At 44.9% G+C, this 17,943-nt stretch overlaps 1 protein-coding gene and 1 long non-coding RNA gene across 3 annotated transcripts; one reads left to right on the top strand and one right to left on the bottom strand.

Moving 5' to 3' along the window:
- Positions 1-212: 212 nt before the first annotated feature.
- TEX37 (testis expressed 37) lies at positions 213-5,053 on the bottom strand. Of its 2 annotated transcripts, XM_039252646.1 has the most exons (4): positions 4,970-5,053; positions 4,129-4,165; positions 3,302-3,394; positions 213-774 (listed from the first exon to the last, which is right to left on the bottom strand). In XM_039252646.1, the coding sequence occupies exons 2-4, from the start codon at positions 4,153-4,155 to the stop codon at positions 346-348; spliced, it is 549 nt and encodes a 182-aa protein (XP_039108577.1). In that variant the 5' UTR covers positions 4,156-4,165; positions 4,970-5,053; the 3' UTR covers positions 213-345. The 2 variants fall into 2 exon arrangements, with proteins under 2 accessions (XP_039108577.1, XP_039108578.1); XM_039252647.1 differs by lacking the exon at positions 4,129-4,165.
- Positions 5,054-5,624: 571 nt separating this feature from the next.
- On the top strand, positions 5,625-8,253 carry LOC120245558. The gene is made up of 3 exons (XR_005531820.1): positions 5,625-5,678; positions 6,249-6,492; positions 7,971-8,253. It is a non-coding gene; the product is annotated as an uncharacterized LOC120245558 (long non-coding RNA).
- Positions 8,254-17,943: the final 9,690 nt, after the last annotated feature.

The raw sequence follows: 17,943 nt of genomic DNA, 5'->3' as shown, positions 1-17,943 counted from the left end.
ATGTTTCCCATTTTGTAAGTAAATGTCTATAACAGCAAGAATCTTCACAGCAGGACTTACTTGTAATGAGACCTCACACAGATTCCAGCCTCCATATACTCCGGTTTTCCTTCTCTCTCTCATCCTCCCCTCCTTCCCTCATCCTTTCTTCCTCCTGTGGGTGAGCAGCAGGGCTGCTGCCCCAGGGCAGACAGGGCGCAAAGTAGAACAGCTAGTCCCAGGGCTCCTGGAACACCTTCCAGCGCTTTATTTTCACTTCTCCTGTCCATTCCCCAAGGGCAGGGCGGGGATTTCCTGGTGGAAGGGAGGGTTTCCACAGGGCCCCGGCAGGAGCTCTCACGCTGCCTACTGGTAAAATGGCATCAAGGGCCCCCATCGGTTCAAGATGGGGAACTTGACTTCGTGGTGATAAGGACAGAGGCAGCCAGGCAGTAGTAAGTAGCCTTTGCCCTCCTCGGCAGCAGGCTGGCGCTCGGGCTCCAGGAGGCACGGAAAGTGGGCGCTCTGGCGGACGCGGTTGGGATCGCCCTGGGCCAGGTGCAGAGCGTGAGAGACCGGGTACACGGAGTGGCAGACGCTGCTGAACCTGCGTTCGCCGTCTGCTGTGGTCTCTCGGCCCTGGTCTTGCGGTGGGAAGAAACCTGGGAGCCCCAGGTCCCGGGCAGTCATGGGAGGTTTTTTGAAGGCGGGGTATCCATCCTCTAGCTTGGGATGGGAGCTGGGGACAGGCCTGTAAAACTCTTTGTCCCGGAGTTGGGCATCCAGCTTCACTTGCTGTGGAAATAAATCACACACGATCGAAGAGCTGAGCCATCTGAGAGGTGGAGCTTCCTTGGTTTCATTCTACACAGAACACACTTCTCTTTATTTAAAAAAAAATTGGGGGTGCCTGGGTGGCTCAGTCGGTTGAGTGTCCTACTCTTGATTTTGGCTTGCGTCATGATCCCAAGGTCGTGGGATCGAGCCCTATGCTCAATGTGGAGCCTACTTAAGATTTTCTCTCTTTCCCTCTGCCCTTCTTTCTCCCCTACTCATGCTCTCTCTCTCTCTTAAAAATTAAATTAGTTTTTGAATGGTAATGTATACAATCGAGGGAAATACAGTTTTTTATTTATTAAAAAATCTTTTTAATGTTTTATTTATTTTTAAGAGAGAGTGCAAGCAGGGGAGAGGCAAGGAGGGGGGTGGACAGAGGATCCAAAGCAGGCTCTGAGCTAACAACAGCAAGCCCAATGTGGGGTTTGAACTCATGAACCTCTAGATCATGACAGGAGCAGAAGTCAGAGGCTCAACTGACTGAGCTGCTCAGGTGCCCCTCTTTTTTTTTTTTTTTTTAATGTTATTTATTTATTTATTTTTGAGAGAGAGAGAGAGCAGGGGAGGGGGCAGAGAGAGAGGGAGACGGAATCCCAAGCAGGTTCTACTCTGTCAGCACAGAGACGGACTCAGGGCTCAAACTCAACAAACCGTGAGATCATGACCTGAGCTGAAGTCGGGTGCTTAACTGACTGAGCCACTCAGGTGCCCCGGTGTATCCTTTTCAATATAGTTTATATAGTTTATGTACATATAAACATATAATGAAGCTTCACACCCCCCTGGTTTGTACACAAATGCACATTATAATCCCACTCTGCGCTTTGTTTCCACCAAATACTGTATCCTAGAAACTGTCCCATCTTTGTTTGTATAAATCTTCTTATTTTAGGGGAGATACCTTGAGATAGGAAAGGATTTCTTTTTTTTTTTTTTTTTTTATTTCTGAGAGAGAGACAGCATGAGAAGGGGAGGGTCAGAGAGAGAGGGAGACACAGAATCTGAAACAGGCTCTGAGCTAGCTGTCAGCACAGAGCCTGACGTGGGGCCCGAACCCACAAACCGCGAGATCATGACCTGAGCCGAAGTCGGAAGTTCAACCGACTGAGCCACTCAGGCGCCCCAGGAAAGGATTTCTTAAACAAGACTTACAAAGAGCAGATGATACAGGGCAAGATGCCTACCTCTGACTATATTAAAGTAAGACTTGCGATTCACTGAGAGGAGGTTAAAAGACAAACCACAGCCTGTGAAGTTTTGCCACTTATATAACTAACGAATGAAACATGTCTAGAATATTTAAAGAACTCCTACAAATTAATAAGAAAAAGACAAACATCCCAATTTTAAAAAATGGGCAAAAGACAGGACAGACATCTCAGAATAATAAATATCCAGAAACATATAATCACGAGAAAATATTACTTCAAACCCACCAAATTAGCCAAAATCTGAAAGTCTATCAATACCAAGTTGATGGCAAGGCAGGACCGCTACAGAACTGACTGACTCTGCTGTTGTGTCAATGCAATGACTTTGGCAAATAGCGATGTTACCTGTGACCAGCAATGGGGTGGTGGACACATTAGGCTGCAGCACTGGGCAGTGAGGAGGGTAACGAGAACACAAAAACCCAGATGTCCAACAGGACCTACACGGTGGCACATTCATGCAGTGTAATGCCACACAGCAGGAATGAGTAATATATTATATAAAATATAACGTTCAGCAAAAGATAAAAGTCACAGAAGAGTATGAATAGTATGATCCAATGTAGAATAAAAGCTCAAAAGGCAAACCTAAACAATTTGTTTAAAGGGACACATACGTATAGAGTAAACCTATTTTTTTTTTTAAACACACAAGAGAGGGGCCCCTGGGTGGCTCAGTCCGTGGGGCATCCAACTCTTGATTTGGCTCAGGTCATGATCTCATGGTTTGTGAGTTCGAGCCCCTCGTCAGGTTCTACACTGACTGCGGAGCCTGCTAGGGATTCTTTCTTTCTGACTCTCTCTTTCTCTCTCTCTCTTTCAAAAATAAATAAATAAGCTTAAAAAAATAAACACACACACACACACACACACACACACACACACACACGGAAATGATTAACCCAAAATTCAGAATAGTGGGTACCTCTGGAGGTGGGAGGGGGTGGGAGCAGGGAGGCGCCCACGGGGCTCTCGGGTACTTCTAACCTGCTATGTTTTAAGCAGGCTGATAATGGGTCTGCTGGTGTTTGTTTTGTCAATGTTATTTAAACTGTAAGTGTATATTGTTTACACTCTTTTGTATCTTTGAGTTAGAGTTGGTGTACCTTTTAAAACACACACACAAGACATACACATAAAAGACTTCTTTAGGTCTCCTGGCATTGGAAGTTTTTCTAAGTAAGTGCCCCCAATATATACACCCCTAATAAAAATGAAATAAAGATCATTTCAGTCAGTCATTGAACAAAAGACAAGACTGAGTGACTTCTTACCTCTTGTGGTGTGACCCTGGAGTATTTGTGCTTCCCGTAGGGTTGATAGTCAATCATGTAAGAGCTCTGGTATATCTCTAAGTCCACAGGGGCCTAAAGGGCAAGGGAGATTACAAACCAGGAGATCCCATCTTGCCATTCTTCTATCTAAAAGCAGTTGCTGGCTTCTCATGGCCTATTGGACCAAGACCAACTTTTGGGCCTGGCATTCAGAGCCCTTCATGATCTGGCTTCTACTGACCTTTACCATCTCACCCTGCTTAGCTCCCCTCCATGCCCTCAGTACACCAGCCTCACTACTTTCTACTGTTCACAGGTACACATGGTCTTATCTCCCGCTGGAAACACCAGCTGTACTCCTCACAGACTGGCAAACTCCTACACATCCTCCAAAACCCAGATTAAATTTCTCCCCAAAACAACTATCTCACCCTTTTATTCCTCATCTTCCCCAAATTGAACTTTTTCTCCTCTGCTTTCATAGCACATTTTACATCCCTCATTACAGCACTTATCATGGTGACTTGTAATGGATTTCATGAAGTACACTAGATCAGGACCTAATCTCTGACATCTCTGCAGCCTCAAAACCCAGCGCAGGGCCTGACACAACCAGGATACCTAATAAATGCATGCTGAATAAATAAGTGAACCCTCAGAACATTGCAAATCTGTAGCTTTCCGCTATCCGGTTAAAAAAACAAGAAAAAGCCCCCATCATTTCAGAATGCTCACCCCAGGGGACCCCAAAGTGCCTGGGCCTGTTTGCTAAAGCTGCCCAACCTTGAGGTGGCCACAAGGGACAGACAGAGAGCCACAACACTCACCTGTCTGGGGTACACCACACCTGCCATGGCAGATGACCTAGACACAGACAAGCTGGTTAGCTCTGCTTCTGCCCCACGTCGGGAAATAGTCAGTGTCCCCAAAGCTGTGCCATCTGAGCACGACTGCCCCAGTCCTCTTAGCCCACCCTGCACATTACTCAGTCACCCGGGGGGTTGATAGCAGCAGCAGGGACCAATGGGCAGGTGGACAGGGGTCCTGGAACAAAGGGGCAAGAGCAGGCCCCAGATGGAACATCAGATTCACCTCTCAAGCAGGGCAGGTAGCGTGCCGGTAAGTCTGTAACAACCAACTTTTTGAGGCATATAAATAAGTGTTTACCAACTTCCGGATTTCTGAATGCAAATACTCCCACCATGGCCCATTTCAAACTATCAACATAATGGTGCACTGAGGAAGCGAGCTGCGAGCCTAGGACTTACAGGTGCCCTGACTCAGAAGTACAAACCATGTTTTCTAGTGGGGATTGGGGGCGTCCAGGGGGAAGAAGTGAGGCTCTGCACTCCCTGCTGAATGACAGCAGCAGGTAGGTCCAATCCCGCCCCTCACCCCTCAGCCCCGAAGTCCCAGAGGGAGCCTCACAGCTGGAAACTGGGGAGGAACCTGAGCTCACGCTATCTTGTGTGCATGGACCCCTAGACTCTTGACTGATACTCCGTCTCATTCCCATGGAACTCTGCCCTGAGACTCACTCTGTTCAGTGGGTTGTGGCCTGGGGGGATGGTTGCCAGTCCTCAAATAGTCCCTATGTCCCCTTCTTTTTGGGCATAGATCACTCCCCTCCTGGGGCTGGGGGCTGGCTTCAGCACAAACAGCACCTACCCCTCCTTTCACCAGGGGGATGACAATGCTCCCTCCCTTCCAGCTCCAGGTGCCCCTGCTGTGTGAAGAGTCCTGTCACTGTGCCCCTCCACCACACCTGTCTTTGAGGTGAACCCTGACGTGATGCAGGCTGCTTTGATCACAGCCCCCAGCCATTGTGATGGGTGACAGGCTAACCTCCTGGGTGTCTGCCCCTGACCCCCCTCTCAGAGCAAGCCGCTGAGGTTCCAGCACACCTGAGCCAGCATGAACTCTGGCAGCGGCATTGGAAGGTATCTGGGAGGCCGGGCCTTTCTAGTACTCTCCAGTCAGTCGTTTCCGGAAGAAGGTGGTAAACAGGACCCCACATGGATTTTGACATCAGACCTTGCTGACTCAATCCGCTGCATATCATAGCCCCTCCAGGCAGGTCTCTGTTGCCTGAAAGGCTGGTTTGTCCATCCTCTGTCAAAATTTTACCCTCTTATACATCCTTGAGGATGGCTATAATCCACAAATGAAAAATAATAAGTGTTGGCAAAGATAATGGAGAAATTGGAGCCGTTGTCTGCCCCTGGTAGGAATCGTAAGATGGTGCCACCACTGTGGAAGACAATATGGCAGTTCCTCAAAAATACCATACAGTTCTGCAATTCCTCCCCTCTCAGAGCAAGCCGCTGAGGTTCCAGCACACCTGAGCCAGCATGAACTCTGGCAGCGGCATTGGAAGGTATCTCTCCCTAGATGCCTTTCATTTATCCAACCAACATTTATTGAGCACTATTTTGTGTTGGGCATTGTTCTGAACTGTGCAGATTCAACAGTGAACAATATTCTATCCCTTAGGCCACCATGATTGAGTCAGGGAGAGGCTCATGACGTAAGGTGGGCTGATGAGCATCATCCTAGCTCCTGGCAGAGTCTCTCTCTTTCAGAAACAGTGGGCACTAAGAACTGTCAGGGCCTGGAGCTGTCTGAGGCCATCTTTGCCACCAATCGAAGGGAGCCTGGTCAAAGAATAAAATTGGCAGACAAAACAAGACCCACGAGATAGAGACAGAAAGTGACTGTATCATGAGGACACCAAGCCCCTGGATGCAACCATGCTTGAAGCTTACACTACATTCGGACTTTTGCAGTTTGAGTGAGCCAATGTATTCCTTTTCCAACTAAAGTTGAGTTTAAGAAACTTACTGCTAGAGCAGTTCCAACAAATTCAAGGTTGGAGAAATAAAGTAGTTATTTCTTCAGGTATCCTTCAGGTAAAGAACTTGGTCTTAGTCACCTTTTTATCCCTCAGGGCACTGTCACTTAGCTGTAAGAATTTAAGAAGTGCTTGTGAATGTAATAAGCCTGAAGGAAATGGCAAAGAACTCGGTAAAGAACGGAATCACTGCAGAGACACAAGTGGAGGGGAAGCGGGGCCATAACAGGACACTTTTGTGCCTCAAGGATATATTTCCAGGAAAATAAAACCAAGTTGCTTTTGAAGTCCTGACTTCACATCCTGATACTTGCTCTCTTCACGCCCTTGGTTAAACCGGGTAAGTTCAATAGAAACCAGTTTGATCATCTGTGAAACAGGTATGTAATATCCACCTGAAATGAATGTAGAAGGTCGAATGGATATGTCTGTGATGGTACTTGGTTATTCAGGCCAGTGTTTACCCATATTTTCTGAGTTTCTGCTCTATGCCCGACATTGTGTAGGGCCTGTAATCAGAGCGGTGGAGTAAAACAGAAGTGGTCTCTGCCTTCATGAAGTTACAGTAGAGCGAGAGATAAATATATTCTGTAAGTGTGTCTTTAAAAACAACTGTGACAATGCCATGGAAGAGAAACTGGGTGCGGGAACCTGAGCCAGTCTTAGAGGGAAGACCTGTGACATTATAACTCAGTCCTGGGGCGGAAGGCGAATGCTCTGGCCTATGGGACGCAAGGGTGCCCGGTCTGGTGTGGAAGACAGAGACTGCTCTACCAGGATAGAGTGAGGAGACAGGTGTGCTCCAGATGAGGCTGGGGGTGGGGGGGTTTGTCCAGTGGACAAGTGGGTTTTATCCTGCAAATAATGGGAGGGACTGGAGATTTTAAGCAGAAGGGTGAAGCAACATATCAAAAAGATCACTGGTGGACAATGGCCTGGGGGGAATGTGAGGAGGGGGAGACAGGATCCAGGCGAGGAGTTTGCAGGCCACTAGCTGATGGTGGTGGCTGGGACAGATTGGAGGAGACGACAGTAATATGGAGAAGAATGGGTAGATTCAAGAGGCACTTGGGGAGTAAACTCTATAGAATTTTTTTAATGTTTATTTGTTTTGAGAGAGAGAATGTGCAGGGAGAGAGAGGGAGAGAATCCCAAGCAAGCTTCACATTCAGAGCAGAGCCCAATGCGGGGCTGCATCTCATAACCTCGAGATCACGATTTGATTTCAAGAGTTGGACATTTAACCAACTGAGTCACCCAGTCAATCCCAGACTCCATAGAATTTAATCATTATCAGGAATCGGCAGGAATAAGACAGAAGCAGGGGCAAGACAGAGGTTTCAGAGATGATTCCCAGATTTTTGGAATGGGCCATTGGGGGTGGGTCACCCTTTGGTAAGGTAGGAAATGCCAGCAGAGAAGCCAGTTCGGGGAGCAAGACAACCATATTGTATTTGTGTGGCTTCCAAGCAGAGAAAGGGGATAAATACCTGGGTAAGAGAATCTAGAGCCCCAGAAGAAAGCTCTGGACGAATGATACACTCTCTGGACTTGCTGGTGATACAGGCAGTATCTGAAGCTAACAGAGAGGATTTGCCATGTTTTGGTAGCATAGCCTCCCCCCTCCCCCACCACAGCCTTGCAGCGCGAGGTTGCCCTAAAGAGTTTTCAGGCCACCCTAGTGAAAAGGTGAAAGGGTCCATGTACTCAGTCTGTTTTTTTTGGTTTCTGGCATTTGCCACTTTTACTGTGGTCAAGTTTCTGCAGAATCTCTGTGCTTCAGAGTTCATGCAGCAATGTCAATGCTTTAACCTACAGGCGCAGAGCCGAGGCCTCAGCTGGGCCACCCCATGGCCACACATCGTGGGCAGGTTCCCTCTGAGAGCATTAGAGCTCCCATTTCTTCACTGAGGATGGAAACGCAGAGACTCCCTCCTCCGTCTATGCTACTCGACAGCCATGACCTTTTGTAAGCTCACACGGAAGCACTGCAAATTCACCATGTACCAATGTTAAGGTTTCCGTGGTGTGAACCCTGTTATTTTTCTGAAGCAGCACAGGTAAGTTTCTCATAGTTTTTGCTGTCTCCTTCAGCAGCATGCAAGTGAGATCTTTTCAAGATTGGTAAGGGATGAAAAATAAATCTTCTTTTCTTTTTTTAAAGCCTAAATACCTTGGGGTCACATCATATAGAGTAAGTCAACTATGTGGCACACTAGAAACTAACATGAGTGTGTTTCTAAAAACAGGGTTAGGGTGAAGTAAATGTTTAAAAGCACACACAAAGATGTTGTGTGGATGGCTGTCAATAAGCAGTATACACAAAGCACAGGGCACACGGAACGCTCTCAATGAGATCCTCCTCTCCTTCCTTCGGTGAGAACATTCACCTCCCTATCTTCATTTCCTTTTTGATAAAATACGTATGCACACGGTTGGATGACGAAACTAAAGGAGAAAAATAGGTACAGTGCGTTGGCATCTGGCTTGGTATGCTGTAGGAGCCTAATTATTGTAACGTTCATTCATTTGAGAGAATCGGTTTGGCTCTTTCTGGAAGGAAAGCTGGGCCCCAAGTTTCTGCCTATGCAAATTCAGCATGTTAATATTGTTAAATCACAGGAGGAAATTCTTTTCCCAAACCAGAAGCCTTCGAGTTCCTCCAGGCTTATATTAAAGGGATTACAATCCATTTCCTTCCTAATACGGCTAATGCGCTATGGGAAGCCCTCAGGCCAGGGATTAAAGCATTTACGCCTTTAATTAGGAGCAAACCTTCCCTTAGAGCCTGAAACACAAACAGCAAGTCGACACTACAAAGGCCTCCTCCCAGAGCAATGGGGATACCGATCCCTCCCCAGGAGCCAGGAGCCTCCAAAGGGCTTAGCGGACGCCCGCCTTTCCCAAACAGGGTGCCTCAGCTAGGAGGGCCCTCAGCAGAAATGGACACCCCTTCATGTGAAGAACAAACAAACAAACAAAAACAGATCCTGTGCAGTTAATCAGAATCAGCGCCTACTCCCCAGCTCAGGGGGCCCAGCGGAAGTACCACATTTTCTGGAGGGGGCCGGACACTAGATCGTGTCAGTTTCGTTGGCCTAGATTTCCCCCGGGACGCACACAAATGGGTCATTAGCTTTCAAGTGGACAACTCTGAAAATTAAGTCGTGTTAGTGCTTCAGAGAGGTCTGTTCCCACACAGATGCCTTCACCGGCCCCCAACACAGGGTCTGTCAACGTTTTCCATTCTAGGTTCAGAGCAACTAGCCAGGTCACATACGGCAGACTTCCTCCAAGGGCAGCCCAGTGACCACCTGCTTCAGAGTTCCCTGGATATATGTTAACACCTAGATTTCTGCTCCCACCTTCTGTGGCAGAATCTTTGGGAGTAGGAGCCAAGCCCAGAATCTACCTTTTAACAAGCCGCACTGGAGATTTTTATGATTCTTTATAATGTTTTCTTTTATAAGTTTATTTATTTATTTTGAGAGAGAGAGAGACAGAGCATGCATGGGAGGAACAGAGAGAGAGAGAAAGAGAGAGAGAATCCCAGGCAGGCTCTGCGCTGCACCATGTGGGGTTTGAACTCACGAAGTGTGAGATCATGACCTGAGCCGAAACTAAAAGTAGGATGCCCAGCCGACTGAGCCACCCAGGTGCCCCAGAGATTCTTATGATTCTTATACTCAACAACAAGAAGACTAGGGCCGGGCCACCCCTAGCTTTTCATAGAGGGAGGTGAGGACCAGGCTCTTTCAGGGACTTGTATTCAGTGCAGAGAGCCAACAGGGCCCAGCCTGGGGTGCATGCAGGATGGTAGAGGTGCACAGTATGTGCGAATCAATACACAAAAAGCCAGTGAAATTGTTAAACTCGTATAAGAACTTGGGGTCTGCTGCTTCATCTGTTCAGCAACTCCTGGCTGCCTTAGGCGGGCCGTGTGTACCCCGGGGCAGAGGGTGGGGAGAAGGAGGAAGGGGGCATTGTCACGTGATAATAAGAGATGGAAAACACAGGTTTCCACCCTCTAGAATTTTACAAACTGGTGAGAGGGAGGAGGGGGAAGTGCCCAAAGGTAGGGTGGGCAAGCACAGGTAAGGGGTGGGGAAGGGAGGGCCATCTGGTATTGAGAGGGGACGACACAAATGGAGGAGAAGATGTGAGGATATCAAGTCTTAAATGAAGAGCCTCCTTTTGTCCAAATCCGGCCCATCTCTGAAGGTTCAGGCAACTTTTGACCTCTGGTGGGAGCCCCTTCCTGCCCACTTGTGCTCACCCATACCCCTTCTCTCTGAACATTTATAGAACTCCAGCAGATATTTGTCACATAATTGATGCTATTTCCATGTCTTTATTTAGGTATGCACTTTTTTACTTCCCCAAAAGATTTGAACTGACACTTGCCTCTCCCAAGCCTGGCGGGACTAAGCTTAGAAGTGCTAGACCCTTAGAAGTGCTAGAACAGTGTTCTTTTTGAGAGTCAGATGATTTTGCATTTGAATCCAGCTCTGTCACTTACAAACTATGTGTCTTTGGAGAAGTTCCTTATGCTATCTTCTTGGTATCCTTCTCAAGTGGTAAAATGGGGATTAAAAACACCTACCTTGCAGGAGAATGGACTGAAATGCTGTAAATTCCCAGCTCAGCCTAATGCCTGGCCCATCGCATGTGCTCACTAAACAAGAATGAGTGTGGAGCCTGTCCCTCAACAAAACACGATGAAACGGACTTCTTAAGGAGGACCATTGTGTGGGGAGCCTGAGTGTCTCCGTTGGTTAAGTGTCCAACTTCGGCTCAGGTTATGATCTCACAGTTAGTGAGTTCGAGTCCCATGTTGAACTCTGTGCTGACGGCTTAGAGCCTGCTTTGGATTCTGTGTGTGTCTCTCTCTCTCTGCCCCTCCCCCACTCATGCTCTGTCTCTCTTTCTCAAAAATAAATAAACATTAAAAAAACGTTTTAAAGAAGACCAGGGTGGGAGAAGTGTACAGCACAGACAGGGAAGAGGAGGGCACAGAAGAAATGACAGCAACTGGAGGCGCCTGCAGTCATATAGGCACTTGAGAATTGACTGGACATTTGGTGACAATAGTAACAACAGAGCACGTCCTCTGCTGGGTTATGTCCTGTTTCACCACAATCCTTCAGTATAGATCCTCCTTACTCTCCCCATTTTGGAAATGAGGAAAATGAGGCACAGAAAAGATAAGTGACTTGCTTAGGGTCTCACACAGCCATTAAGTGACAGGCAGGATCATGGCCTGAGCTTCCTGCAGCTGGAGTTCATGTTTTCAATCCCTGAGCAGTTTGATCTCTGCACACCTGGACAGAAATAGGATGGGGTTCTAAAGAAACAAGTTATATGCTGGAATTTGGGGGATAGTCTCTATTTCAAACAATGTCTTGAATTCCCTGAGAAGGTAAAAAGGGGCCCCTGATCCAAAAGCTGGTACCCTTCCTGAGGACATGGTGTTGTCCAGTTGAACATAAACGATTTCACACAGTACTCATGTCGGATAAGACTACCGCGGTCACGATGGATCATGACAAAAACAAGGCAACAGGACATTTATGTTTGAACACACACAAACCACGAACATTGTCCAAGACACAGGAATGACCAAACACTGCCCTATCCCAGCTAAGAAGCCTCCACTGCTTCTGTAGCCTAAACATATTTCTCCTGCCCAATAGACAAGAATTCTTGTGCCCCATTACAGTCACCTGTTTCCTGAAAGGGTCCAATCCAAAGCAAAGCCCCACGTCCTTGACCCCACCCTCAAATCACCTAAAGCAAACCCCAAACCTATAATAAATAATTTTTGAAAGCATATGGGGAAGATGGTAGTATAGGAGGACCCTAGGCTTGTCCTGTCCTCAGACAAAACTAGATAACTATCAAATCATTCTAAATACCCCAGAAATAAATACTTTTTGACTCCCCATTCTTCTAATAGCTCCCCGTTATATGTCTACTCCCTCTTTGCAACTGGACATAAACCCAACTTGTTCAAGTCCAGGCAAATTCCTGATGGTCTTTGGTTGGAAGTCATTGACATCTCTTTGGAAATCCCAATGTTTCAGCATCAAAGCTGTTTCCCAGACTGCCTCTCCTGGTCAGAAGCCGAATCTTTGTCAGGCCACGCCATGGCTGGGGACTTGGAAAGGGTCACTGCTCTTATCCTTGGCTGCTTGGCTGCTTCATTTTTGTGTTTCTTTCATCTTTCCTGTAGAAAGGGGAAGAGTTCTCTATTGAAGGGAGGACGAGAATTCTATCAACACCAAAGAACTGCTAAGATTCAATACTAGAACATGAGGCCACTTTGAGCATGGTAACTGGCAGAGAGATCTCAAACTACAATTCACAATTTGTTTTATTTTATTGTTACCTCAGTAATGCTTAAAAACATTTTTATAAAATTCATCCATATTATTAGCTTCTTTCTATTCCATTACAAAATACATGCTATAGGTGAGGAACAAGGTGTCTTCATATAATAAATTTTCTCAATAAACAAAACTTACTATTTTTAAAATGACATATCAAAAAAGTAACCTGTTTAATAATTTTTAATTATTTCATATGTTTAGTAAAGGATTAAGCATTTCTCAGAATTAAAATACACCAATGACAGGGACATCTGGGTGTTCAGTTGGTTGCAAGAGCATTGACTCTTGATTTTGGCTCAGGTCATGATCTCACGGTTCATGAGATGGAGCCCCTTGTCGGGCTCTGAGCCTACTTGAGATTGTCTCCCTCCCTCTCTCTCTCTGCCCTTCCTTTCCTTCCTTTCTCTCTTTCTCTCTCTCTGTCTCAAAATAAACACTTAAAAAACCCACAAATGACCAATAAACACATCTTTGCAAATCGAAAGGAATGCAAACACACATATGTAATTTCCCATCTATCAGGACATCAAAAAAGTCTTAAATACAATCTCAAGTCCTGGTAAGAGGAAAAGAGGTACTTCCTTATACACTATTGTTGTGCATATAAACTGCCATAAATTTTTTGAAGGTGATTGAAGGTGCCTACCAAAAATTTAAATGGCTGTACCTTTTGGTGTTTGGCAATTACACTTCTAGATGTTGCCCCTTACATCAGTGATCACTCACATGTGCAAAGATAGGCATGATACTTTCATTATGGCGTTGCTTGAAATAACAGATACCTGCAACAAGCTAAATCTATATCAGCAGGAAGTGATTAATAAATATGGGTCCATCCGCACTATGAGATGCTAGTGTGTCTTTAAAGAAAATAAGATAGATCTTCAGGTGAACTGAAATGGAAGGATGTTCATGTTCATGAGAAGGAGAAACTATTTCTGTGAAGACACTAAAGAATGATTTGTTATTCTCAGAGATGGCTGGATAAAATTCTTTTGCCCAAAGGCCTGGGAATGGAATGGAAACTTATAATCTCCAGGGTCTCTCATCCATAATAAATCTCAGATGCATTCTATCGGTGCTCAGTAACTATTGATTATTGTGATTGTTGATGATGATGATAATGAAGATGAAGATGGTAATGGTGAAGATTCTATGCCCAAAAGAGTTAGAAGAAGAATATTGCCCCTTATAGATCTTGCTCTGCCTAGAAGTTACAGCAGCATATTAGAAGGGCTTATTTTTTTCTCCTTGGAACTTTGTCAACTTTCCTGAGTTCAAAATGCCTTTTGGGCTGAGAGTCTGGGGTCAGTGGTGGGTCGGGCCATTTAGATGTTGAAAGGGCAAAGTGACCAGTAAGTCACACCCCTGTCTCTCCCGGCCTGACCTGGCACTGGCAGCATAATCTGCGAGGGGATCTCCCTTCATGCCATCACATTGGAATGAAGTGCCGAGAGGAACATCCCTCCTAGGAATCGCGCTGACAGATTGGTCAGTCATTTTGAGGTCAGCCCCTCCACACCTCATAACGCAACCTGGCAGTGGGAGGTTGGGAAGGAAATTTTTGGTCACAAACACTTTCTAGATAAGTTGGTGCATCTTAAACAGTGGTCCTTGGACCTCCCAAAGTGATTGCTAAGAACACAGTCTTCAGACCTCACTGTATCCCTCCCAAATCAGAATTTGATGAGTGTCTGGGGTCAGGCATGGGAATCAGCAATGCTACCCCTGCTGTCAGAGAATTCTTTTGTGCCCTGGAGTTTGGAGACCTTGGCAATATTTTGCCCATAAGCAAGTATTTGAGAATCCCATTATGACCGATTATATCTCTGTGTGAAGCATTTTTGCAAGCAGTTAAATGACCCTATACTATTCCATTACCCGGGTGTAGCACATAATGAAAAATAATTGAGGCTTGATTTAAGTGGGCTCCTCTGTTATATTGCAGCAATGCCAGACATAACACTAAGAATAACATTAGGAGACGAAATAAGACTTCAAAGAAGATTGTGTAGGTACATGCCATTTACTGATTCACTTAATCAGCAAACACGAAACAGCTCAGAGCCATAAAGTGTTAAAACTTGGTGGAAAAAGAGAACCTCTCTTCAGTTCTTGGAGATGTTCTATTTGTATTCATTTGTAACGTGGTATACACAGAATTTTGTTTTTCCCTGCTCTTTCTACCAAACCCTTGAACGTTAACTTTCATTGGTCAAAATCAACTAACCACCCAAGTGTAACAATGCCTGAAGCCTCCACGATTTCCTCCCTTCCTTTCTCCCTCCCTGCCTTCATTCTTTCCTTTCTATGAATATTTATTGAGCACCTGATATATGCTTGGCATTTGGGAATGGATTAGTGAACAAAGGGCATGCCTTACCCTTTCCACTTACTGGGATGGGTTTTACAAACATGACAAATCACAGAAGTATTACTATAGAAATGATCAGAAGTAATTCATGGATACATTTGATCCACAGCAGGTCTTATTGATGGTTGTGGTTGAGAAAGCAGCGTGACTCCCTACAGGGAACACAGATTGATTGATTGATTGATTGATTTATAATTTTTTAAAACATTTATTTATTATTAAGAAACAGAGAGAGACAGAGCATGAGCAGAGGAAGGGCAGAGAGAGAGGGAGACACCGGATCTGAAGCAGGCTCCAGGCTCTGAGCTGTCAGCACAGAGCCCGATGCTGGGCTCTGACCCACAAACTGCGAGATCTTGACCTGAGCTGAAGTCAGATGCTTAACCGACTGAGCCACCCAGGTGCCTCTGGGAACACAGATTTAAATTCAACTCAGCTGGCCTACTATTTGTGAGTGTGATTCCCAGGCCAGCTATTTCGTTCTGCATCCTTTTGTAGAAAATACAGATAAGAATGCATGCCTAGTGGATTAGCTGATTGGGTTAGAAATAATATGTATATAAAGTACCCAGTGCACCATAAAAGCTCAACAAATGATAGCCACCCTCCCCTGAAAACCCCTCAACTCTATATTTAAAAAAAAAAAAAAACAATATATTTTGCTTTCATTTCCCTCACCAGAGGAGACATATCTAGAAAAATGTTCTATAGCCGATGTCAAAGAAATTCCTGCCTATGTTTTCTCCTAGGGATTTTATGGTTTCATGCCTCACATTTAGGTCTTTAATCCATTTTATTTCTATGTGTGGTGTAAGAAAGTGGCCCAGTTTCATTCTTTTGCATGTCGCTGCCCACTTTTCCCAACACCATTTGTTGAAGAGACTTTTTCCCCATTGTATATTCTTGCCTCCTTTGTCATGGATTAATGGACCATAGAATCTGTGTGTATTTCTGGGTATTTATTCTATTCCATTGATCTATGTGTCTATTTTTGCCCCTGTACTATTCTGTTTTGATTACTACAGCTTTGTAGTATATCTTGAAATTTGGGACTGTGATACTTCCAGCTTTGTTCTTTGTTTTCAAGATTGCTTTGGCTATTCAAGGCCTTCCACGATTCCACACAAATGTTAAGATTATTTGTTCTAGTTCTGTGAAAAAATGCTGTTGATTTCATTGAATATGTAAATTACTTTGTTACATTTTAACAATATTGGTTTTTCCAATCCATAGTATAGAATATCTTTCCATTTGTGTCATCTTTAATTTCTTTCAACAAGGATGATATGATATATCTGATAAAGGATTAATATACAAATACATAAAGACGAAAAATCTGATTAAGAATAAGTCAAGGACCTGAATAGACATTTTTCCAAAGAAGACATGCAGTTAACCAGCAGACACAGGAAAAAATGGTCAGCATCACTAAGCATCAGGGAAATGCAGATTAAAACCACAATGAGATACTACTTCACACCTGTCAGAATGGCTAAAATAAAAAACACAGTAAATAACAAGTGTGGGTGAGGATGTGGAGAAAAAGGAACCCTTGTGCACTGCTGGTGGAAATGCGAACTGGTGCAGCCACTGTGGAACACAGTATGGAGGTCCCTCCAAAAATTGAGAACTGCTGTGTCATCCAGTAATTCCACTACTGGGTATTAACCCAAAGGAAATGAAAACACTCATTCTAAAAGCTATCTGGACCCCTAAGTTTATTGCAGCATGATTTACCATAGCCAGGACAGCCAAGGTAGGACAAAGTGTCCTTCCATAGATGAATGGATAAAGAAGACATGGTATATATGTACAATGGAATATATGTACAATGGGATAATACGCAGTCATAAAAAGAATGAAATCTTGCCATCATGGATGCGTCTAGAGGGTATAATGCTAAGTGAAATAAGTCAGTCAGAGAAAGACAAAAACCGTATGATTTCACTCATATGTGGAATGTAAGAAACAAAACAAATAAACAAAGAGAGAAAGAGACAAGAAACCAGACTCCTAAATCCAGAAAACAAAACTGGGGGTTGCCGGAAGGAGGTGGGTGGAGAGATGGGTGAAATAGATAAAGGAGATGAAGAGTACACTTACCTTGATAAGCACTGAGAAATGTGTAGAATTGTTGAATTAATATACTGTGCACCTGAAACTACTATAGAAATGCATGTTAATTATACTGAATAATAATAATAATAAAACTACATATACGTTTCATTACAATTCTTGTTAAATCTATCAGGTCAAAAACTGAGCTTCACTCCCCTAAAACTTTCTCTTTCTCATCTTTGTGAAGTAGGTCACACATCAGCCCAAGCCAGAAAATCAACAGCCACCCACTTAATCACCAAGTCCTCAAATGTGTCTATTTCTCTCCATACCCTTTTTCCAGCCACCACCATTTTTATTGAGATGGACCTCTGCCTGCAAGGGGTTTCTAATTAGCTTTTCTGCCTTCGGTCAATTCTCTCCCCTGCAAACAGGAGCATCTTTATAAAGGCCAAGTGCAAAGAAGTCATTCCCTGGGGTTAGAACTCCCTGTGTTCCAGACTGCCCATAGGATAAAGCTGAACCTCCTCATTTGGTCCATAAGGCCCTTTTGAGTATAGCCTCTGCCCTCCTCTCTGTCACTCCTCCCTGCCTCCTACCTCCAACATCATAGTGAAGCCAGTCCCTCAGACAGGACAAGCCACTCTGGCTTCCAGGCCTTTGCATACTCTTCTTCCTCCTCTTTACCCAGCTAGCAAACTCCTCTCCAGCTTGTCACTTCTTTCAGGAAGCCCTCCATGACTCCCACGAGAGCATGTTAGGTGCCTCCACAGTGCTCCTAACACGCCTGAACTTCCTCTGTCATGATGTTTATCACATGCCGCGGCAACTGGCTATTTATTAGCACAGAGCCTCAAACTCCAGCCCTGATACTTGGCTGTGAAGCCCTAAATAACTTTACTTAACTACACTGAGCCTCGGTTTCCTCAACTGTCACAGGTAATAACTGTACTGACCTTACAGAGTGTGG

Source organism: Hyaena hyaena, unplaced genomic scaffold, assembly GCF_003009895.1.
Source record: "Hyaena hyaena isolate Hyena2069 unplaced genomic scaffold, ASM300989v1 scaffold_421, whole genome shotgun sequence".
In the NCBI taxonomy this organism is placed as follows: domain Eukaryota; kingdom Metazoa; phylum Chordata; class Mammalia; order Carnivora; family Hyaenidae; genus Hyaena; species Hyaena hyaena.
Note: the sequence above shows the minus strand (reverse complement) of the source record. Positions and strands in the feature narration are given on the sequence as shown.

Coding starts and splice junctions, on each gene's coding strand:
- TEX37 (XM_039252646.1), bottom strand. CDS start 4,155: ATGGCAGGTGTGGTGTACCCCAGACAG. Junction 3,395..4,128: donor GTGTGGTGTACCCCAGACAG/GTGAGTGTTGTG, acceptor CTTGCCCTTTAG/GCCCCTGTGGACTTAGAGAT. Junction 775..3,301: donor CCAGGGTCACACCACAAGAG/GTAAGAAGTCAC, acceptor TTATTTCCACAG/CAAGTGAAGCTGGATGCCCA.